Source organism: Grammomys surdaster, unplaced genomic scaffold (genome assembly GCF_004785775.1).
Source record: "Grammomys surdaster isolate TR1022 unplaced genomic scaffold, NIH_TR_1.0 126109, whole genome shotgun sequence".
Lineage (NCBI taxonomy): Eukaryota > Metazoa > Chordata > Mammalia > Rodentia > Muridae > Grammomys > Grammomys surdaster.
The window spans coordinates 1,690,740-1,715,713 of NW_021620917.1; the positions used below are offsets into that span (position 1 = coordinate 1,690,740).

General features: G+C 47.3%; 1 protein-coding gene across 3 annotated transcripts in view; it reads right to left on the minus strand.

Annotated features, from left to right (window-relative positions):
* The window catches only part of Cyth3 (cytohesin 3), a 93,992-nt gene that overhangs the window by 10,818 nt on the left and 58,200 nt on the right, over window positions 1–24,974 (minus strand). Inside the window, exons 1-6 of one of the 3 annotated variants that reach the window (XM_028756060.1) lie at window positions 18,364–18,387; window positions 18,167–18,249; window positions 16,198–16,262; window positions 15,679–15,745; window positions 8,495–8,613; window positions 2,373–2,453 (exon numbers count right to left, since the gene is read on the minus strand). In XM_028756060.1, the coding sequence (XP_028611893.1) occupies window positions 2,373–2,453; window positions 8,495–8,613; window positions 15,679–15,745; window positions 16,198–16,235 (305 nt within the window). In that variant the 5' untranslated portion in view covers window positions 16,236–16,262; window positions 18,167–18,249; window positions 18,364–18,387. Of the gene's footprint in view, window positions 1–659; window positions 703–2,372; window positions 2,454–8,494; window positions 8,614–15,678; window positions 15,746–16,197; window positions 16,263–18,166; window positions 18,250–18,363; window positions 18,388–24,974 lie in introns of those variants that run through there. The other 2 variants (XM_028756058.1, XM_028756061.1) reach the window with 2 other exon arrangements.

Consider the following 24,974-nt stretch of genomic DNA (forward strand, 5'->3'; position numbering starts at 1 on the left):
GGGAGGGGGAGGGGGAGGAGGAGGAGGAGGAGGAGGAGGAGGAGGAGGAGGAGGAGGAGGAATAATCAAAATCGAAACTAGATGATATCCTGACATCGAAGATCAAACTTGCCCCAAGGAACTTGATGGCCCTATCAGCAAAAAGTAATCCACAATAATGTCACCCACTTTCTGGCCCCTGGCTTTCTTCAGGGATCTCATTCCTTTCCTGTCTATCCTGTTTCTCTCCTATCTGGCATTAGGGTGTAGAAAGGGTGGGAAGGGATAGAGGAGGACGGAAGAGAGAAGAACCTATAAAGTACCAAAGAATAGCTACAAGCACAACATACTGACATCCTGTTCACAATTTCAAGACAGCTAGTGGAGCCAGGCCCATCTCTGACACTTCCCCACTATGCTCTATACAGTCAGCAAAGTGCCAACGACATGCTTTCCCTGTCCCTCACCCCTGGAGGCCAGTGACACATCTCTGCCCCCACAGCAAGAGTCAAAATTCACAGCAGTTCTTCAGACTGCAGGGCAGCAGCATCCACCAACACAGGGCCTATCTCCCTGGTCCCTGGTGCTTGCTCCAGCCTCAGCTCTGAGGACAGCCTCCCTCATCCCACTAGTCTGATGGCCTCTTATCCAGATTCATACTTGATTCCCACAGGAAGTACCTTCTCTCAGCAATGCAACAGGCATTAGCAATGCCTGCCATTCTCCTCCAGAAAGTGGCACTATTAGGAGGTGTGGCCTTGTTGGAGGAAGTGTGTCACTGTGGGGGTGGGCTTTGAGATCCTCCTCCTAGCTGCCTGGAAGCTAGTCTTCTAGCAGCCTTCAGGTGAAGATGTAGAACTCTCAGCTCCTCCTGCACCGTGCCTGCCTGGATGCTGCCATGTTCCCACCTTGGTGATAATGGACTGAACCTCTGAACCTGTAAGCCGGCCCCAATTAAATGTTGTCCTTTTATAAGACTTGCCTTGGTTATAGTGTCTGTTCACAGCAGTAAAACCCTAATTAAGACAAGATCTGAGCCAACAGGAAGTAAAATCCATGACCCCGGTCTTCAACGCTCCTGTATGGGGGGTTTCTGACAGGATGCTTCCAGCCCAGCCTGAGTTTCTGAGCAGGGTCCCAAGGGCTCCAACCAAAGGCTGCCAACATTGCAGTCTACAGCTGAAGTAAGGCAGTGTAAACAAGCCCAGAGAAGAGATATGAAGATACACAAGGCAAGACCAGCTATGTGTGCTTAGCTTGGAGCGGGCAGTGACTCCTCCAGGACAGTCCTGTTGCTTCTTCCTATACCAGCCAGTACACCAGGGTGAAGTCACAGTCCAAATGCCATGCCTCCACAGAACAAGACACCAACTGCACAAGACTGAAGGTCCAGCAGCTCGACTGGACATCTCAAGAACATGCTACAGACACCAGAACAGCACTGAATGCCAAGGGCCATCCTCCTTCACTTACAAGTCAAAAGCCACAGGATGACATCTGATGGTTTGATCTGCAGCCTCCTTGGCATGCTTGGGGCCCGAGGCCAACTCTAGTGACAACAGGCCAAGGAGACACTGAGGCTGTACCAAGCATGGCACAGGAAGCACATGTACGCTCTGATGGCTGACCTCCACTGTCAACTTGATTGGATATAGAATCACCATGGAGACACACCTGTGGGTCTATGGATGACGGTGTTTCCAGAAAGGTTTAAGTGAGGAAAATCCATTCTGAATGTGATGGCATCACCCATGGACTGGTCCCTCCTACCTCCCATCTCCACAGAAACTGCAAGTGCAAGAAACTGCTGTCTATTCTTAGAGCAGAAGGATCCGCCTCTTTGCTTTCTGGACCCTACCATGCTATCTACACATGGTGGTTGTTCTGCTGCTTCAAGGCCATACCGTAGCGGAGAGCCGGTAAATTCTCCAAACAAAGCTCCAGGGAGAGTACCTTACCTCAGCTTCCTTTCTGAAAACCTGTCAACATCTTTTCTTGTCTATATGTATACCTTAGGCAGCTGCCATCCCTTCCCCATAATGACAGACTGCACCCTCACATGTGAACCAAAACAAACCCTTCCTTAAGGCATTTCTTAATCAGAGCATTATGTCAGAGCAACAGGCACGGTCACAGCAAGTGCAGGATCCTCAGAATGAAGGCGGTAAAGAGACTGAGAAGGTGCTGCAGCAGTGGTCACAGCGAGGCTAGTGTGCGATCCGGTTCTGAGTGAGTCTGGTTTCTGCCTAGGGCTGCTAAGTGTCACACAGGAGAGGGCACAGAGGCTGAGCTGTCAGAAGGAAAGGACAACTGGGGGAGTCTATCAGAGTAGACTCCTGCCACCCGCCGCGGCCTTCCCGTCTGTCTCCTCTCTCTGTGAGGCAAGCACCCACCTTAAGGCCTGGACAAGGTTGAGATCAGCAAACTCATGCAGCTCGACAAAAGCCTGAAGAACTTTGATATTAAAATCATCCCTAGGAAAGAACATAAACAGGGGAACACATTACAGCCGAGCTCCTTGGGGAGAAAGCATATCTTGGCAGGCCATACAGGTAACGGTAACTGGCAACAGGCACCCATGTTCTTCACTGTAGCTTTGTTTTGTTCTTTTGAGACAGTCTCTCATTAGACTGGAGAAGACCTGGAACTCGGGATCCTCCTGCCTCCACCTCCCAAGTGCTGAGACGTTGGGCTCCCATAACCCATGCTCCCCATCTTTAGACTCACTGCAAAGGACCCGAGAAGCTCTCTGGAGAGAATTTCCCAATAGACAGGAACTGGAAAGGAATCCCCCATAAGCCCTCAATTCATCGACAGGCCAGCTCTAATACAACAAGTTGTGAGGCCCAGGAATCTGTTACATCCTGGAACCGTCAAGACGTCCCTGAGCAAGGCCCTGTTACAACCTCTGCTTCAGATGCTTCATAAACAGGGTTTTGATCATAAAGAAAATGAAGCAACATTATGACCATAAACCATCAAATGCACTAGTCCAGGAAAGTCTAGGGGAAGCACATCATATTAGGGGGTTTCTATAATCTGGACTGGCATGCAACTCTCTATAACCTAGGAACTATAACCTAGAGAACGCACTGGAATCCTCCTGCCTCAGCTTTATGAGTTCTGGGATTACGAGTACAAACCATAAGTACAATCATACTAGTTTTTTAAAGTTAAACATGAAAATACAATAAAAGGATTTTTAACATTTAAATAACAATAGAAAGAAAAAATGAAGTATCTGTGTGCTTCACAGGCCTTCAGCTCAAATCCTGCCTCGGACATGCTCGCCGAGGGCATGCTCACCATGTGTTCTGAGGACATCCCTAGCAGCACAAACGCCAGAGTTCACCTTCCCTATCTTAGGACTGTACTCACCATGAGGGTCAAATACCTACAGCTTCAAGGGGACACAGGAATTAGACCAGACCTGGCAGAAAATCCCGTCTGTACCACACAAACACTAGACCTAATGTCTTAAGCCGTGGCCATAGTTTAGTGTTATCGGCCCATAGGACACCTCTGCCCAGGTGGAGGTTTCACATTAAATGAAGGGACCACGGAAACAAAGCTCTGGTGGGGAAGCATGGTACTGTTATCTCCAGAGCCCCTGATGGTTCCTTAGCCTTTGTCCCCAGAAGGTGCATGATGAGACCTTCCCAGGAGGTATGTAAGGCCTGTCCCTGCAGATCACAGAGGCTGGCTCGAGTCCTCAACCTTGCAACACACTTGTCAGATGAGCCACTGAACTGGCAAAGCAGCTTGGTGCCAGGAACACTTGGGCCAGGTGTGTCCACACACGCAGGCCCCACTGCTGCTCAGTGTGGACGGAGCACGAAGGCAGCCAGGCTAGGGCCACAGCTAAGGACAAGGCCTGTAACCACAGCAGCCTCCAAACCCCAGGGAGTGGTGCCAGAGGCAGTGTTAAGGGCAGACTCCTATCCCTACAGCATGCGGGTTTGGGACTGGGGCAGGTCAGATGGCAAGACTTCTATCTCCAGCTGTGTCCTAGCAGTCAAGTGAGATTGAAATGCTGCTCTTCGGGGGAGCTGCCCCCACCTCTCTCTCTTCCTGGTTCTTCAAGACAGGGTTTCTCTGTGTAGCCTTGGCACCCTGGAACTTACTCTGTAGACCAGGATAGCCTGGAACTCAGATCTGCCTGGCTATGCTTCCCAAGTGCTGGGATTAAAGGTGTGAGCCACCACTTCCAGTTTTTTCTTTTCTTTTTCCTCCCTCTTTCTTAATAGTATTGTCTGAAGCAAAAAATAAAAATAATTTTTGGCTGGTAAACTGACTCAGTAAGTAAAGGCACTTGGTACAAAGCTTGGCAACTTGATTTGAACCCAGAACCCATTTGAATCAACTCCCACATGTTATCCTCTGATCTGCCAAAGTGTCATAGCAGGCGAGTCTCATGCACAAACCAACATTTACATTCTTAAAACATGTTTCTGATGTTCAGTTGACCTCATCTGCTCAAGCTTTGGGCATTAGACCTAAAAGCTCACGCAAGAACAGGATCGTGATGATTGGCCCTGGTTCTTTCTAAGCATTTAAAGCTTCACATCTGTGTCTTGGGCCCCTCTTACCTTTGTGTTTAGTGAGGAGCTGATGTCACATGATGTCACCTGCTGGGATCATTCTTCCCTCCCTCAGGTGTCTGAACACAGGTGCTGATTTCTCGACTCTCAGCCCCTTTCTATCACCTTCTGAACTACTTTTCTACTTCTGTTAACTGTGTATGACTGGCAGGGAGGGGGTGTACAGATGAGCTCAGGAACAGCGGAGGTCAGAAGAGGACACCAGGCTGCCAGGAGCCACTAGATGTGAGCGTCACAAACACAACTCCGAGCCTCAGCGGAGCACGTGTGTGCTTGCCTGCTGAGCCACATGTTTATCTTTATGTCAGTATTGCACTTTATTGATTAGTATAATTTTAATTTTATTCCGTAACCATAAAGCGGTTTTTTGAACTTTTTTTGTTTCAAGACTGTGACTATTTTGATCCCTAGAACCTTCCACGTGGAATTTCATAGTTAGCTCGTAGACTTACGGGAAGAAAGCAAATGGGATTTTGAACACAGTATGAGATGTACCCATCACGGTGGGGAATGCCGACCGCAACAAGGCCCCTTCCCAACCCGTCAACGCTGACAGGGTTTCCATCTCTCAGACCTCTGCACTGACTGAATCCTTCCAGGTTGCAGGCTGCCTGTACATCTTCTGTTAAATTCACTCCAGGTCTTTTCAACACTACCAGAAACAGACCTCCTTCCTGTTTGCCAAGGTGAAACTCAGAGACACACGACTGGCTGTGGTATACAGAACTTGATGCCTGCTGAGCTTGCTCGCTCACTCTTGGTCTGGTGTGCATCCTGGCTAGTTTTTTGTCAGCTTCACAAAACCTGGAGTTACTGGGTAAGGGAAACCTCAGTCTAAGAACTGTATCGCTCAGGCTAGTCTGTAGCCATGCCTGTGAGAGACTGTCTTGATTGATGGTTGTCCACTGTAGGCAGTACTGTCCCTAGGCAAGTGGACCTGGGCTACAAAAGAAAGCTAGCGCAGAGGCAGGCGGATTTCTGAGTTCGAGGCCAGCCTGGTCTACCAAGTGAGTTCCAGGACAGCCAGAACTACACAGAGAAACCCTGTCTTGAAAAACCAAAAAAAAAAAAAAAAAAAAAAAAAAAAAAAGAAAGCTAGCTCAACAGTGGAGCTGGTTTGGAGGGGTGGGTGCAGGTGAGCTGGTCTGAGGGCATGAGGACTGGAGAGCAGACCCTGCCTCCTGCTGAGGGCAGCACTGGGTGACTGAGCCAGAGCACTGCTTGAGCGCTTGCCCTGGTGGTGTGGATAAGGGAGAGCTAGCAGGCTGACTAGTCCAGCTTCCACCCAGGCCCAGTTCTAGAGCTTTCGAGTTGGCCCACCCCCAAACCTATATTATCTGTGAACTGTTGGAAAATTAAAGGGTCAGACCTGCTGATCCAAAGCTGCAGGATCTCCATGACACAGGGCAACAACAGGAGAACCAGGATCTCAGTGAGAAGCCAATATTGATGGTGCCAAAGAAGCCAGAGACCTCAAACCAGACCAATGACTCATTGTATTGATCATTCACAAGTGAAGATGTGTGGACAGAGGGAAAAACTGTGGGACACACTGTGACACAACAGAACTTCCAGGATGAGGTATTTTCTATGCTTTGTTTTGTTTGTGTGTTTTTTTCACTTAGGAGGGGGAGGCTGCAAAGGCAGAGCGTGGGTATGAGGGGATGGAGGTGCATGATGTAGAAATCTCAAAGAATGAATAAAAACTTAAAAAGAAAAGAAGGAAGGGAGGGTGGGAGGGAAGGAGTGAGAGAGGGAGGGAGGGAGGGAGGGAGGGAGGGAGGGAGGAAGGAAGGAAAGCAAGCCAGCTGAACCTGGGGCAGTGAGCAAGTCAGAGCAAACAATGCTGTGTTCTGCTTACGCCCCTGCTCCGGCTCCCCAGCAATAGGCTGAGGCAGAGATGTATATACCAAATACAGTCTTTCCTGCCCAAGTGCCTTTTGGTCTGAATATTTGATCACAGCAACAGATGATATCAGGACAACATGTATATGTATGTATGGTGTGTGTACAGGTGTGTGCAGCTACATACGTGCGGCTAATGCCAAAGGCTATGCCTCAAGCACTCTCTGCTTTACTTTCTGAGGCAGGGTCCCTCACTGACTCTGCTACACTAGCGACCTGACTTGCCCTGGGTGCCTCCCCACACCCACCTCTTGGGTGCTGGGACCACAGGCGGATGGCACCACTGCTCGGCTTTCTGTAGGATTCTCTAGCCACATGGATCATGTCATCTGCACACAGTTCTACTCCTACCTCTCCAATATGCACTCTTTTCTTTGTGGCCTGGCCGACAAAGCAGCATCAGCCACACTAAGGAGCAGTGATGACTTCCTGTTCCGCCCTCACCTCGGGCCTGACAAGTGCTGTTGTGTTGAGGGAGACCCCCTGCTAGTGGTTTATCATGAGGCAGCATTGCCTTTGCCACATTTATGAGGTGTCCCTATGGGGTTTGCTGTGCCACCATGACCAGCTTGTGCAGTGCTGCCCAGGACTTGTATGTTATACAAGCACTCTAACAAGTGATCTATATGGCTGGCGCTGAGTGAATCAGGGTGTGTGTGTGTGTGTGCACACGCGCACGTTGCTCAGGACGAATGCATGCTGAGCAAGCATTGCACCACTAAGCATCACAGGAGCTCTGTAACCAACTTGACTGAACTGACTGCCCAGCTAGGGATGCCAGAGTCAGCAAGAAAATGAGAGAATGAACACGCCTGAGTCCACTTCACTGGAGACTGTGCGGGCACGTGTGAGTCCACTTCACTGGAGACTGTGCGGGTACGTGTGAGTCCACTTCACTGGAGACTGTGCGGGCACGTGTGAGTCCATTTGGTACATAATCTTCGGTTACTGATAAGTCTGATTTGCTAACTTGTTTTTAAAAGGTCATTTCTATAGACACAGATACTTGATTGTGGCTTTTGGCTCACTGACGTCTGGTTTGGGTGATAGCTGACCTCCCAGAATGAGCTGGGGACATTCCACTTTAGATCAAGTGGTTTTAGTAATAAGCTAGAAGCAGCCCTGCCCTGACTAGGCAATGTTGGACTTTAAATGCTCCCTCTTGGCACCTGCTGCTGCCATCTTCCCATGTAGCCTCAGCTAAGTCCAGCAGCTGGCCCTTCAGGGAATGGTGATCCCAGTAATCCCAGCCCTTCAGGGAATGGTGCTTCCGGTAATCCCAGCCCTTCAGGGAATGGTGATCCCGGTAATCTCAGCCCTTCAGGGAATGGTGATCAAAGTAATCCCAGCCCTTCAGGGAATGGTGATCCCAGTAATCCCAGCCCTTCAGGGAATGGTGCTCCCCGGTAATCTCAGCCCTTCAGGGAATGGTGATTCCGGTAATCCCAGCCCTTCAGGGAATGGTGATCCTGGTAATCCCAGCCCTTAGAGGCAGAGGGAGGAAGGTGGACCTAAGTGAGAGGCCAGACTACACACACAGCAAGACCTGATCTCAAAAACCAACAAAGACAAGCAAACTAAAACCAACAGCAGATGGACCTTTAGCCGAGGTGAGAAAGTCTCCTCAAGTGACAGGGAGACCCCTGAGTAGACTGGGATATCTGTGGCCAACCTGCAGAAGGTGCATGTGCTTTCACGGGCCAGGGGGAGTAACACTGGTGACAGAGAAGGGTTCCAATGGGACCCAGACCTGCCTGCCTCTCAGTTACCCACTCCTTCTTCTGCTGTATGTGCTGCTGCATATCTAAGGAGCCCAGTGAGGTCCAGATCACCAAGTTCATACCAGGCTTCCTCCTAAGTAGGTCTTTGGTCCACTTTAACATTTGGTGCCGTAAGATTCCAAATGCTCAGGTGTCTCGATACCTGTCCTCACTCAGCCCCAAGCAACCTGGGGTCAGCGCCTCTGTCTTACAGCCTGCAGCTCAGGGGCTCGAGGGCTCACAGCTTACCTCTCGCCCAGGTAGTCTCCGATGACGGTCTTGTTCAGGCCCTCTCCTTTGTACAGAAACTGGGCGACATCCTCTGGGGAGCTCTGTAGCAGGTCGTTCTCAATTAGAAACTGAATGCCCTGAGGAACAACGTGGAATGGAACATGCAGGTCAGGAGGGCCGCTCACGATCCATTCTCAAAGTTGGAAACATGCTTTGTGCAGTAACCTGACAGATTTAGACAGCGACCTACGGAGCCCACATGGTCTGGCTTCCAGAGTACCATAGTGTGCTTCATCCATTCAAGAAAGGGCCACTGTGTTTGTCAAGCATTACACAAGCAGTTAAAAAACATCATCAGACTTGTAAAGCTTAGGGAAAACATCTTGCTCCTGCCACACAGAACCTCACTGTGGTGAGAGATGCTGTCAGTTGTGCAATACCCACCCCTAGCCAGCATCTCTGGAGAACTTGTATTTCTATGTTATGTATGTGACTGCTGTGCCTGCATGTATTTCTGTGCACTACATGCATGCCTAGCAACTGTAAAGGCCAGATGGAGGAGTCAGATCCTCGGAGACTGGAGACACTGAAGGTCTGAGCTACCGTGTGGGTGCTGGGAATTGACCTCAGTCCTCAGGAAGAACCACTGAGCCATCTCTCCAGCAGGCCTTCCCCACCTTTTAAACAATAATTTTTAAGTTATTAAAATTTTAACTTATATTTATGTGTATGAGCCCATGCACTAGCCAGAATCAGAGGACAACTTGGCATGGACTGAACCTGTCCTTCTACCCTGGTGTCCTGGGGATGGAGCTCAGATCTGCAGGCTTGGTGGTGCCTTTACCTGATGAACCACTTAGTCACCCCTACTTCTTCATTGTGATCGTATGTGTACCATGTGCATGACATGCGTGTGCTACAGTGCACATGTGGAGGTCACAGGACAGCCTTCAGAATCGGACCCTGGAGATGGAACTCCGGTCTTTAGGCTTGTGTGGCTGTACTGTTTTCTGATCTTCCCACTCTGCCCCAACCCAACGCTTTTAAATGACCTGTGACACAGGCCTGGGGAAGCTGACATAAATGGAAGTCTGTAGGGATATCTTCTACAGCCTTTCTTCTTCTTTTTTTTTTTTTTTCTACTTTGAAGTCCATGCCACGACCAGCCCCACAGCATCCCTCATGTGAAGAAAGACTGAGATAAGCATCTTGCTCCTGTCACTTGGAAGACACTTATTGCCATAGCAACTATATGAGAAAATAAACTCCACTGTGTAACCCATTGGAGAGGGGGGGTACTTGTTACCTGAAGCCAAAACCATGTTAACTGGCACACTACCACTGAGCTGACACCAACCAAATACATGCCCGCTTGAAGAACCTGCAAAGCACAGCTGGCAGTTTTGGGAATGGGTGGTCCCAGGCCTAAATCAGCTGCACTTCACCAGCTCACAGGACTTCTGAACCCACCACAATAGCAAGCCTCACCTTTCACACAACTTGAGAGTTGGTTTATTCGAAGCTACCTTACACAGGCTGGGGAAAGCACATGGCATTCTGCTATCCATGTGCCAAGGGGCGTTTCTACGAACTCAGAGAGGCTTTTCCAGCTGAAACTCCCAGGCCTCAGCCTGCTGTGGCTTCCTCATACACCCACAGTCCATCTGGCAGCCATATTTAGCATTTCCAAAAACTTCAGACAGCAACAGACAACCAGTAAGAGAAAGGATAAAGATAGAAGGTGGAAGATTGCAACTAGGTGGAGAGAACAAACTGAACGAGAGCTCACAGACCTGGGACACAGCAAAAGACAGCGCAAGAGCACACGTGTAAATACATGTGATGACTGTGTGCATGGTGCAGACCTGTGGATGTATACATGCAGATGCTAGGGCATGGAGGCCCTAGGCTGCCGTCATGTCTTCCTTGACTGTGCTCCATTTTTAATTGACTGAGGCAGGGTCTCCCACTGAAACTAGAGCTACCAATTCTAGTCAGTCGCTTTAGCTCTCGTGACCAGGCCTTTCCTGTCTGCCTCTCCAGTGTGGGGCCACTATGCCTGCTCCAGTCTTAGGTTGATTCGGAGGGTCAATCTCTGGTCCTCAGGCTTACACAGGAAGCTCCACATCCACTGAACTCACCTCCCCATCCCCAGGAAGGTATATTTTCATTCTGCTTACGCAAGGTTTAAAAAAAGAAATCCTAATTTTGGTGATAGTGTGGGATACCTGGGGGAATGGATTTCAGAGGCAGTGGCCCCAGACAGGTGGCCTACAATGTTCTGCAAGTACAATTGGTTCTGGGTTGAGGGTTTTGTTTCTTAATTTGTCAGGAAGCTTCAAGACTTACATTTAAAATTTGTGGGCCATGTAATGTGCCATTTAAAGCTAAGTTAACTCTTGTGTGTTCCTGGTAGGAATGGGACGAGCATGTCACCAGGGTGCTACTGTGAAAGCCTCACACTACACACTCCATTGTGGCCGTGGGAACACACTCGTGCTGGAGTATGGGCTAAAAACCAACCTCACTGCTGCTTTGTGTGGCTTGTTCTCTAACCATCCAGGTGAGGAGAATTAGGAGAACTTAGAGATGGTGAGCCAGGAGCCAGGAGCCAGCAGCCAACAGGGCAGGGATACCCTTGGGGCTGGCAAGAGAGGGGCAATAACCACAGGAAGTTAGGTAGGAGTTTACTGTCTAACACCTCAGGATCAAAGGTCAGTACAACAGCATTATATAACCCTTGCTAAGAATATCAGGATTTATAAGACTAAACAGTAAGTGTAAACTAGTAAGTCTTGCTATTCTGAAATTTGCCAAGGGAAGGGAAGAAGGCATCTATCTGAAAGCACCCAGGATTCTGGAACAAAAGGCTCACAGAAGCAGAGTCTAAAGTGAGTCTGGTCCAGGCCTGGTTCCTGGAGACTCCTTTCACTATGATAGCAGAGAATGAGTTTGTAGTCACCCCCCCTCAAAAAGCCCGATGACCACTAGGCAGACGGAAAGTCCCAGGATCCTTAAGAGGTTCTTGTATCTTTGCCCTCTGGCTTTTTCTCCTCTCCTACTTGTGCTGGGGCTCCAGGGTCTGTGGTCTTAAGGCTGAGTGCCAGACCCTGGAACCCCAGGCCTCTACCAGGTCACAGTGACTTTGTGAAACACACTGTATAGACAGATGCTCAGGACCTGCCCTGAGTCTCCATTCTCCCAAAGAACTAGGTCACTGTAAGAGCTGATCTTGACTATCAGCCTGACAGCACTTAGAATCACCTAGGAGAAAAAGCTTGTCTGTGAGGGAGTCTCAAGAGACTTTGAACTGAGAGGGGAAGGCCCCACTTTGAATGTGGATGGCACTCCTTCCACAGGCTGGTGCCTGGACTGAATTAAAAATGAGAAGGCTAGCTGAGAACCAGCATTCATGTCTCATGATTGTGGGTGCAGTATGAGCTTCGGCCACCATGCCTTCCCACGATGGACTGACCCTTGACCTGTGAGCCCATGTGACTCTTCCTTGCTGAGGTCTACTCTGCCAGGCACTTTGTCACAGCAGCAAGAAAAGGAATCAGTACAACTGTCTGGGGAGACGAGAGAAAGCCAAATGGTCAGAGCAAGGTCATTTCCGGCTGACTTCACAGAGGAAACAAGTCATTTCCGGCTGACGTCACAGAGGGAGGGACATGAGGAGGAGCCTAGCAAAGGGCTCTCTCTGCAAGAGACACAAACCTAATCATGGGAAACAGGGAGCTGCTGGGGAGCTCAGGGCAGAGACCTACGATGGTTAATCTCGTCAACTGACTGGACTGAGAGACACCTCGGTCAGTGAAGGACACCGCTGGGTATCTGTGCACTCTCAGACAAGATTAGATTGGACTAGACTACATTTTGAGGGTTCTGACCTTAGGATTCTTCACGATTGACAGGTTGAAGGCAGCAGAGCTGTGGAAGATGGGGTCTGGTTACAGGAAGTGGGCTGATGGAGGCGTGTCTTTGAAGGGTCTATCTGGCCCCTTCCTGCTGCTTTTCTCTGCTTCCTGTCTCTATGAGCAAAAGGCCTCTGCCACCTGCCAGCACATAATGTTCTGCCTTCTCTCAGGCTCAAAGTATCCAGATGATGGTAGCTGAAACTCTAAAACCATGGGCCCAATCTTATCGTTTTCCTTTAAACTTTGCTCAGTGATAAAATGTCTGACAAAAATTAAGCACAGTAGTCAAAAACCAGAGACTCCAGAGATATACAGAGAAACCCTGTCTCGAAAAACCAAAAAAAAAAAAAAAGCCAGAGGCCAAGCAAGTGGGTGTAAGAAAGGTCCCGTTGTGATGAGACACAGAAAGCAGAGGCCACAGGAACAGGCCTGCTTTGAGTTCAGTGATGAATGTCCTTAAAAGAGCAGTTAAGCCAGGTGTGGTGGCACAGGTCTATAATCTCAGCACTTCAGAGGCTAAGGCAGGATGATCATGAGTTCTAGGCCAGCCTGGACTACACAGCAAAAGGGAAGGTGCACAGAGGCTGGAGGCTACGTTCACAGCTAAGGTACCCCCGCTGCCAATCACCTGCAGCGAGGAGAGAGGCCTGGACAGACTCTCCATCCACGTTTGAAAGGTATTCTCCTTGGACCTTCAGCTTGGACTCCTCGCCTCCTGTACGAGGATATATTTCTGTGTCTTAAGTCATCTAGTTTGTGGTACTTTGTTACAGAAGGTATAGGGTACTAGACATTAAACAATTACTTATAAAAGAAATCAAACACCTCATTAGTAAAAACAAACCTTGGAGACAGAGCTTCAGTGTGTAGCCCTGGCTGGTCTGGAACTCACTTTGTGGACCAGGATGGTCTTGAACTGAGTGATCTGTCTGCATCTGCCTCCTGCCTCCACCTCCCGAGTACTGGGATAAAGGCCTGTGCTAACATACCCAGCAGAAAAATTAATATTAAACAAAGTCAACAGCAGGAACGGGGGCACGTGCTCAGCCGTTAGCCCAGCGCCTCTTCTTGTCTCTTCATTTCAGCCTTCCCCTAAGGGTGTCTCAATTAAGGTGCTGGTGTGTGTCCTTATGTGTATGTGTGCTTTGCCTCCATGTACACCTGTGCACCACATGCACACAAAGGCCAGAAAGGGCTTCAAGTTCTCTGGAACTGGAGTCATAGTGGATGCAAGCCACCATGTGAGTGCTGGGTTTCCAACCTGCAAGCATTGACCCCACTGAACCACCTCTCCAGTCCCTGCTGGCATTTACTTGTAACCTTGGTAATTTAGCCAAGTCAAGTTTCTGGTGGGCAGCGGTCTGTTAGAATTTACTCCTTTCATCTCTTAGCTGGTACATTTTTGGGGTCTTTCGGAAGGAAGAGTTTGTGAAAGGATCCCACTGTGTAGCCCAGGAGGCCACCACACCTATCATGATCATGCCTTCTTCATTTTACCTTCTCTGGTAGTTTATAAGCCTTATTTCATCCCTATTTTTAATGGCAACCCAAAATCTTGACATTTAAACCTGTACATACCTAGAAAACCCCATCCATCTTTTCTCCTCTCCTTTTCTCCTTCCTTATACAATATACTGAGTGAATTTGGGACTCCTAAAATACATTTTTTTTCACACAATCCTTTTCTTGTTTAGACCTGGGTTTTGTTGGTTTCCTTTTCTATCTTTTTTGTGACTGTTTTAGGAGACAGTGTCATACTCTATGGTCCAGCTGATCCTGAATTTTATGATCCTCCTGTCTCAGCCTCCCCAGTGCTGAGGTTATAAACATGGGCCAGCACCCATGGCTCAGTGTACCTTCTGTATTCTGGGTGTGCTTCTTGTCTTTAGGTATATTTACTCAGTGTCTCAATGAATAACCAGACAAGGTCTTACTGTCTGACTTTTTGAGTCCCTGCGTATCTAAAACTGTCACTGTTTTTTTTTTTTTCATTAGGGACAGTCTGGACAGAGTTCTCAATTTTAAATCATTTCTCTCCTTAAACCTTAGAAGATACTGTTTCGCTACTGTGCCTGACACAGCATTCTCTGGTAATTCAGCTCCAGACTTCCTTGATCTAATCAAGCCTTTCCTTTTTTATTTATAAACCCCAGTGCTACTTCTAGACTCCAGCCCACTGAACAAAACCAAACCTCCTTGCTTAAAGTGTCGTAGCTCGGAGGCTGACAATCCCTCCAACCTGAGACTAGTCACTCTGGCATTTCCTTTGCTTTCACGAGGTAACATGGCGCCCTAAGACATAGGCATAAATAGTGCTCTCAGTGCTACAAACTGAGATTATCTGCTGTGTCTATGGACTAAATGTGTGTGTCCCTCAAGATTCACACATTGAGGCCCAAACCTGCAACAGCCTGTGCAGGCAGAAACCGTGGGGAAATCAGAGTGAGACAAATTCATGTGGCCGAGGTGCCGGGGTCAGGGCGTACAGCCTCCTGAGAATAGAAGCTCTAAACGCAGCTTCTTCCACGGCCTCGTCACGTGAAGACTCAGAAAGAAGGCTGCCCTCGGCATTGAGGAAAGGACCTCAGGGAACACAAGCACGTGAGCACCCATGAGCTCAGACCTGCAACCGGGAGAGCTGCGAGAAGAAAAAATGTCTGTGGTTTCCGCCCCCAGCCTGGGTGTTGTTCATTTACACGCATGCCAGTTATTATGCATCCCAGGCTGGCCTCCAGCCGGCTTTGTAGGTCAAGACAACAGTGAGCTCCTGATCCTCTGGCCCTCCTGTTTCTACCTTCCAGCACTGGGCTTACAGCCTCGCTCTAGAAGCCTGGTTTTCAGTGTGTGGTATTTTGTTACAACAGCTCAAGCTGACTAATGGACGTATCACAACCAAGTCTACGATACCAAATGATTTTTTTTAACCCAGCAAAAAATCTATGCAGACTAAATGAGCTTTTGCTTTTATAGAACAACTTAATTATAAATAGTTGAATAGAACCAGTAATTAACATAAAATGCATAAAAATATTTTCAGGTCAAATGGATGCAAAGTGAAACCTATTAGGCCATTCAGCACAGCCTGACTAAGTTCTGATTCCCTCGGATGTAGAGGGTCTGGGCCTGGAGCTCTCAGTGACCAGCCTGCACTCAGAGTCCCAGACTGTGAGAAAGACCTTTAGGTCCAGGTGCTTGTGACAAACTGAAAACATCAACTCCGTCTTTTCACAAGGCCATGGGAGTCAGTTAGCCATTTGCACACTGAAGGCCAGAACGATTCCTCACCTTTTTGGGGTCCATGTTGAATTTCTTCCTTCCCATGGCTATTTGCTTGTTCCTCTGAGTAGCTTTGCTATTGGTTTTAAACAGTTTTGAAAAATCATTAGTATTCCACAGAGTACAGCAGAATCATGCCCTCTGTTCCTTTTCTACCTCAGGTCAACCTGGGACATAAAGCAGTGGTGTCCTGCAGACCCCACCACCCTTCACTGGTGACACTGTGGCATTTTGTGTTTTTCACAAACAGTAAAACTTCAGAAAGGCTAATGGTGAAAAGTGGGGCCTTTCTAAAAAAAGATTTTAGAGTACTGTTCGTCATGACACAGAAGGTTAATTCAGAGTCCCTCTGCTTATTCCCAAACCTGCAAAGTTGGTGAGGACACTGGAGGCAGGAGGAAGGATGGCCAAAGGCCCTGACTTCCCAGCCCAGCCCCTGTTCCTGCTCTAGTCTCCAGGTAGGGGCCTCAGCTGGAGGGAGGTGGCAGGAATAAAAAAGGGGAGGAGCCTGAACACAGTCACATTTACCTCTCCTCCACTGAAGTCAGGTTGTCAATCTCCGTCATCACTTCTGCAATTTCATATTTCAGCCTCTGTCAGAAAGAAGGAACTGGGTCAGAGGGTATCTTAACTATCCTAGATTCATAGGCTCAGAGACATCCTGATCTTCTCCAGGCACAAGCTTTCTCCAAGATTCAGATGAGCATCACAAGGCCAAAAGCCAACATCTGTACCAGTGAGGTAGACTCAATGTCAGAGGCAGCACAGCACAGAGAACAGAAGCATGCAAGCACACGCTCACATACATGCAAACTCACACACATGCACACTCAAGCACACACTCACATACATGCACACTCAAGCACACACACTCACACACATGCACATTCATGCACACACAAACTCATGCACACGTATACTCATGCATGAACACTCACATGCATGTCCACACACAATCTCCACCTCTAATCACACATATCACAGGGGTCCAACTAGGCAGGCTCTTAAGTAACTGTGTGAAAAATCAAGAAGGAAGTAAAAAATATAAAAGCATGTACAGGCAAGCAAGGGTTCTTAGCTAAATCATGCACTCATCACATGACCAGAGGCATGGGTAGCCTGCATTCTGAGGGAGCAGAAACCTAGAGATGTCTAGATTGACATCAGGTTTGCCAACCAGTCTCATGATTGCCATTTCATAAAAGATGAAACCTCCCAGGGCTAGAGAAATGGCTCAGAAGTTAAGAGCCTGTGCTACTCTCTTTCAGAGAACCTAAGTTCAATCCCTGCACACACATCAGGGATCACAACCACATAGCTCCAATTCCAGGGGATCCCATTCCTCTGGCCTCTATGGGCACCTGCCCTCATGTGCATGTATCCACACACATAGACATAATTTTAAAAAATAAAATTTTAAAGTGATGATTAGTATGATTCTTTTTAAAAGAGTGACACGAAGCCCTAAGGACAAGGCCCAATTCAGAGATATCAGAAACAGAGGGGACAGAAAAGGTTCAATCTCCACTAGCTGGCTTTCCCACTCCTCTGCAGTCAGAGTCCAGGGAAGGGTCCATGTTACGGAGCAGTATGATCACTACTGTCCACATGATATCCATTCTTACTCTTTAGATAAAGGACATCTCTGGTTTGCAGACTTTTCCAAGAATGTGGGCTAATCTTGCAGCCACCAATTACCTCTCAAGTACAGAGACATTTTATTCAGAACCCTATTATGTGTGTGCCAACAAGTTCAGACTTAAACAAGTTCCTAGAAAGGAGCTATTGTCTAGGACAAGGCCTGGTCTGCCCGTGAGGCAACATTTACTTTGGCAATGACAATGACTAGGAAGTTTCTCAAATACCCACACGACTGTCTTTCCTGAGGACGCTCCACACCAAAGGCCCCGGGCGCCTCTGAGTGGTGTCTGAAGCATCACAGATCCCCAGCTCTGAAACTGTAGCTTCACTCATCTCTTGTCCTGTGGGATCACCTCTGCCCTGGCCTCTGAGTCAAGTACACAACTGTGGGAAGGCAGTGTCTACCCATCAGTTTATATCCATCCTTGTTTAAATCTGTTATTCTGTCCTTACCAACTAGGCACATGGTATACAGTTAGAATCCAACATATTCTGTTGTCTGTCCAAAGGACCCAGACTGCCAAAGATACAGCAGGTACCTCTCTAAGTGCCTGGAATAACATACACAGAAAAGGGCAGCATGTATCGGGCTATTGCCACTGTTTACACTAACACTTGTAACTTTGAGGCCACAGGTCAACTACTGGGAATGGTAGTCCCAACAAGGTCTCAATCAGAGCTTGTGCTGTCTGGAATGGACAGTCTTTGCCACACCAGCCTGGAGAAGCCATCTCTTCTGTTTCTGTGCTTCTAACACACAAACACTGAAGACTCAATTTCACATGCTCCTGAAGCTACCCTTTCCAGTACTGGACACAAATCCAAAGGCTAAGACACTCTGCTGTCGCTGTTTTACCTCAATGTCATCAATAAGTTCCTTTTTTCTTCTACGAATGTCCAAAAGTTCTTCTCGCTCTTCTAATGACAGGTCTTCAGGCACTGAAAAGAAGAAGAAAGAAGAAAGAAAGGTCAAGAACTTCTCGAAACCTGGTAAGGCTGTAGACTGGAGGCGGGAGGTTTGGTTGGGAGGTCCCTTACCCTCCTCTGACCCACCCCATAGAGGCTGCCTGCTTCTCTGGAGGAAAACAGAAGCTAAAGGGCACCAACCGCCTCTGTGCACACCTCACCCCATCACAATTCTGATTACTCCAACCTCAAGCTTTATCACAGACCTTCTCCACCACAGAGCCCAGATGAGAGGTTACTGTGGTGGGGAACTTCTCTGTACCCTCTTACAGGCTGTAGTACTTAGACAGACACAGATGCCAACCAGCACGCCCCTGGCACCCAGCAGGAAACAGTGAGCAAGGCTGGCCTGCTGTACTCAGCACTCAGCTACTTCTTAGCCTCTCACTGAAGCTCGGCGTGTGTAACACACAAACCATGCACTGTGCCAGACACACAACAGTAAGAAAGGTCAAAGTGGTTAGACTCTGGGGACTGAGAAATGCAGTGGAAGGCAGCACAGTGCTGGCCGCCCACACTCAGCCCTACCGCAAACCTTGTAGAACTAGGGGCTTCCTTAGGCATAACTATAAAAATACATGCCAATCTCACTAGCCTGGCTGTGGTGAGGGTGTGAGCAGAGCGCGAGGAGCACAAACCAGCAGGAACTTGGGCAACACTCAGGTGCATCAGACAGCAACAAGGACGCAGATGCCATGCCCAGCTGCTTTCCTTTAAGCATATGCAGAAGAACACACTTCAGCAGTGCAGCAGGAAGTGCAGTAATGTTGAAAAAGCACATTTTATAGATTAAAAACTATCCAAGAAGTTAAATACCCATCCACAGTAGGCTGGGTAAATGTGCTAGACTCTCACAGAAGTCCAGTTGCTACAGGCAACTATCAGGTGACTTCAGAACATGTGTGTAGGTATCACATACATTCTTTTATGAACTTCAAGAGCAAAAAATTAAATAATATACTGTTCAGGTATTTTCTTAGTTTTGTTCCCCACTGCCATGATAAAATACCCTGACAAAACCATAGTAAGGGAGAACAGGTATATTTAGCTCACAATTCCAGTCCATTGCTGGAGGGACACCATGCACACGCATGCACAGTCAAGAGCAGAGAGAGTGAGCACGTGTGACCATGCTAGTGCACAGCCTGCTCTTGTCACTCACTAGGACCCAGCCTGTTCATGAACTGGTGCCACCCACACTCACGGGAGGTCTTCCTCACCTCAACCCGATCGAGACATTCCCTCACAGCCATGACCACAAGCCAATCTAATCTAGAGAATTCTTCACTGAGACTTCTTTTCCAGGTGATTCTGTATTACGTCAAATTGACAATTAAAACTAACCACCAATAGACTGAAGAGAAAACCCTGAGATTAAGAACACTGGCTGTTCTTCCAGAGGACCTAGGTTCAAGTCACAGCACCCACATGGTAGACAACAATTTTAACTCCAGCTCAAGGACGCCCAACACCCTCACACAGACATACATACAGGAAAAACACCAAAGCACATAAAATAAACACATCATTTTAAAAAAAGAAAAAACTCATCACAGGCATATACATACATGTCATAAAATAATCAGAACAATGAATACAGAATTTACAATAAGCATGGCCTCTAAGGGAGGGAAGGAAAGGAATCACTGAGAAAGACGAGGAGAGGCCATCTGTCACATCCCTACTTCCTTCTTCCTCTATGTGCTCCACACTGACACATGACCGGTACCTTAGCAGTGTCTTTAGGTGACCTTCCATGCCAAGATACTACTCAGGAAAAGGTTACTGTTCTCCAAAAAGAGGGGGCTATAAAATACCTAGGCCCCTCAAAACACCCGAGGACAGCAATTATTATTCCTATTTTACAACTGAGGCCAAGAGAGACTGAGTGATCTCTCCCCTAGGGGAGAGACACTGAAGACAGAATGGAGCTGGAAAGATGGCTCAGCAATTAAGAGCACTTGCTGCTCTATCAGAGGCTCAGAGTTTGACCCCAGTGCCTATACATCAGGCAGTTTACAAGTGTCCATGACTGTGATTCCAAGGGGCTAGATGGCTCTTCTGGAGTCACTGGATGGACACACACATACACACATGGATAGACAGATAGATAGATAGATAGATAGATAGATAGATAGATAGATAGATAGATAGACAGATAGACAGATAGACAGATAGATAGACAGACAGATAGACAGATAGACAGATAGACAGATAGACAGATAGACAGATAGACAGATAGACAGATAGACAGATAGACAGATAGACAGATAGACAGATAGATAGATAGATAGATAGATAGATAGATAGATAGATAGAATCTTTTAAAGAGAAATAACGGTCTACAATTCAATGTATCTGGTAAACAACAAGAACAGCACAATCCAAGATGTTCAACACATGCCAATCATGACAAACTTAGATTTCCACAAGGTTCCTGGAACCGGTGTCTTCCTTCTGCCTTGCAAAGTGCCAGCTTCATCATGGACCTGCCTTCTGCCCTGCTATATACTCCCCGGTAGCTAAAGCTATGTGCCTCCTCACCCCAGGGCTCCTCCAGCTTCTCCTCAGAAGGTCCCACAGAACCTCTCCTTAATTCTCACTGTCTCAGGCTGCAGGTCTCACTCAGTTCATACCAATCAGCAAAAGGAAGAGACTGTCCAACGCAGAGAGAGAAGACATCTTATACATTTATGTCAAAGAGAAGACATAAAAGCCAGAAACACCCAATACTCAAAAAGATGAAGCGTAAACAAGCACACACTTTTTCTCTTCAAAGATATTACTACAATCATCTACTCTAACAAAGAGAATATTTCTCAAAGTAGTCGGCCTTTAGTGGCATTAACCCGATATTAGTCAACCACAGAGATAAGCCACCTAGAGCAACCCCTAAGAAACCCCTAAGGCTTTTCTTCTGCTGACCTCTCCGACATACACAAGAGTCTACAAGGAAAGAGCTGCAGATTTCAATCTTCTAAGAAAACGGTCTGCCTCCTTCTGCCCTGGAGACAAGAAGGCTGCTAAGCATGGACAAAGAACGGAAATGCCTGGATGTTTTCATCCTAAAGATGCCAATGCTAGTCCGTCGGAACCTTTCTACAGACTGCCTGGATTTCTCTCTTCCTCCAGTGCCTGTCATAGCCTTTAAAGGCAACGAGGCACTACACAACAGAGTACTGCTCACTCACGTTACCAAGAATTCCAAACCAAACCTGCTTGTCTTAAAAAGAGAGGAGCTGGAGAGGTAGCCGGAGGTAGGATGCTTCTGGCCAAACCAAACCTGAGTGTGAGCCCCAGGATCCACGTGATAGAAGGAGAGGACTGACTCCTGTATGTGTAGCATGGCATGCACACACACATGTGCACACACACACATGCACACACACACTCACACACTCACAATGTAATTTTTAAAAGATAACTTTTGTCAGGTAGGATAATGATGTTGCAGTTCTGAGGGAAATACCCCTATTTTCTAGAGATTTATACCCAAGTATTTTGTGATATAAGACTATTATATTTAAATTTTACTCTCAAACACTTCAGAAAAAATTGAGCAAGCTAAAAATTGCTGAATCTATTTGATTTGTTATCAGTTCTACATTCAAAGTTTGAGATTTCTAGGCAGGGTATGTGGGGCACGCCTCTAATCCCAGCACTCAGGAGACAGCAGCAGGTGGATCGCTGTGAGCTCAATAGCAGCCTGGTTTTCATATCAAGTCCCATGCCAGCCAAGACTACATTGTGAGACTGTCTCTGGGAGTAAGGTGGAAGAGGAGAAGAAAGGAAAAGAAAAAAAATTAAAATTTCTCATAATAAAAAGTGACTCCTCCCTCCGCCAAAAACCTCTTTTGACTTAAATAGCTAGCAGCATCTCTTCTCGTAACATCTTCTGAGGTATTTGGCAGAAACAGGCATAATAAACAAGAGAGATTCTTCCACACATTAGAAAGACTAACAGTGCTGGGCTGTGTAACCCAGTGTATGTGTTAAAGCAAAGGGTAAAAGAACATGATCCACTGTCCATGGACAATGTCTGCACTTCCTCTTACACCTTGCATGATGTCACGTTGTCGGGTGCCAGGATGCACCATGAACATGGCAACCACTGTTTGGTAGCACCCCAGCATCTCTCTGCAGGCTATTTCATACGCCCAGCTGCAATGTGGCGAGTAGAATGGCAGGGGACGCTGAGGGAAGTCTCGTTAATGCTACAGACCTTCCCCAGCAGCAGCACTGCAGTCCTTGCTTGGACTCACTCTGACACCCTGGGCTCTGCCTTGTCACTTGAGTCTTTGGCTTAGGAGAAGTAAAGGTATCGTAATGAAAAATACTTCCTCCAACTTCAAGTAAGAAAAAAAAGGCGACGGTGTCCTTCCAGCAGTCTTTAACATTTGGGTCTTCCATTTTGTAAGAGGTATTCAATAGAAGGAGGGGCTTGAAGCCATTTGCCTGTGAGTTGAATTTTCAGCACAGGTCAGGGTGTGCCTGGTGGTCATCTGATATGTCACTGCTTCTCCTAAGTGTGACATCAGCTTGAAGTCAGACTCAAGGTAGTGCAGTGAAGAACAATCAACACACAGTTCTGTCGAGCACTGCTGGCTTACAGGGATCTCTGCTGGGAGTTCAGGATGTTGCTCCCATCTCTTGGAAGGTGGATCTGCACGATTTCCATTACACCCTATGGAATGGGGACAGTTCACTTGGAGTGTCTCAGGAGCCCCTGCACTCTTGCTCGCAATGTCCGCAGACACTGCTCAGCTGGCGGTCAGGCTCCCTGTACACGCTTTTGTTGTGCACGTTTGTTGTGTCGACTGTGCGTTTGTGCATCCCCCTAATTCCTGTAACTTATTTTACTGTCACCAGCCCTTGGAATGTCTTACTAGAAAACTGTCAAATGTCAGTTCATTAGAGGAGAAGCACTCCATTGCGGTCAAGCTTTCTGGGCATCACTAATTAAGTCTCTGGTGATTTAATCCCTTTGCCATTTCTTTCTCTCTTTCTTCTTTCTCTCTTTTTCTCCTCTTCTCCCCTTTAATTATGATGCTGGGTATGAAAGTTAAGGTCCTGTCCATGCGAGGCTGTTACCTAGCAAAGAACTTTGATCCTCTTTGTGGGGAGCTGGGGGGCTTTGAATATGCCAGGTCACTGAGCTACACTCCAAGCCCTTTACTTATTTTGAGATGGTTTTGCTAAATTAGCCAAGTTGGCTTTGAACTCATACAGTCTTAATTTCTTTACAAGGTTTTTAGGTTGGTGGCTAGGCAAAAGTTGGCAATTCCTCAATTCGTAACTTTTCTCTGTATCCTACACAAAGGCTGCAGCAGTGAATACAGACTGAGAGACACTTTCTCATGATCCCAAGCAGCCAGGGCAGGGAAGCAGGGAAGGGAGGCACGACCTGAGCATGTTTGTCCAGTGTGTTCTCATTGGGCATGGACAAGATCTGTATACTTTTAAGATGGCTTAAAAGGAGAGGATCCTTCGATGACTCTTCCCAGAAGTCGAAGTGTTTGTGGTACTATGGTTTGCAGAAGGAGGTGCTGAGAGAGCCGCTGGTTTGGTTATCAGGAACACAGCAGGGCAGCTTGACAACCACTACATAAATGGCCCAGCTCTGAGCACCAGGAGGCTGCAGAGCCCTGTCAGTTCAAGACGCACATAGCAAGTCTGAATGAACTCTGCTGCTCATCTGAACTGTAGCTCATATAAACCATTTTCCATCCAGTGTTCTCATGTCAACAGGCATGGCATGAGAACAAATGCTTTCCTGACTTCCAGGGTGAATGGTTCCAAAAGTGAGCAGCTCTGACCTGGGTGTGACTCATACTCCATTCTGAGTGGGGAGAGGTGGTAACATCTGGATTCAGCTATTTAAGGTCCTAGAATTTAGGCTGTAGTGTTTGCTGTTTCTCGTCTCATTCCAACTTGGAGTTGCTTTCTGCTGCATCCGGGGTCTCTTTCCTCATCAGGTCTGTGTCTATTCCTTGCTGTGAATTCTTGTTTCTAAAACTGCCTTGGAGGGTTCCTACTCATGTGTCCTGCCTCAGCCCCTTTCTCCAACCTCCCCCTTTTCCCTACTATTACTATTCCAAGTGTTCTAAATGCTGGGCTTTAGGCGACTAGTTGATTTATGTTAAGCTTTAACATTTGTGGTTGTATTTTCTATAGAAATGCTTATAATTTTCATTTTTCCTTAATGGATTTTAAACTTCACTCTTATTTACTACAAATGATTACAATGTTTTGCTTAGGGCCAGACATGATGGTACATTCCTGTAATCCCAGCACTCAGAGACAGGTGGATCTCTGTTGAGTTCAAGGGCAGCCTGCTCTACAAAGCAGATCCAGGACAGCCAGAGATCACAAAGAAGCCCTGTTTCAAAAAAAGAAAATATATATATGTTTGTAAAAAAAATAACAAAGGCTAATTAATTAAGTACAATCAGTGGTCTGGCAGTGAAGCCCCTGAGGCCAGCTGCCTCCATCATAGCATTCTGACCACATGGAGGCAGGTCTGAGTTCTGTGCTCACATAATGAGGAGTGTACAGCGCATAACTTTTAAGACAGCAGCGAGCCCGGGCAGCACAGTGCATGTTAGCTGTAGGACAGCAGGTATAGCTTCAGTTTGGTCCAAATTCTGGAGAGCAAACAAATGTTTTCACAAAAAAAAAAAAAAAAAAAAAAAAAAAAA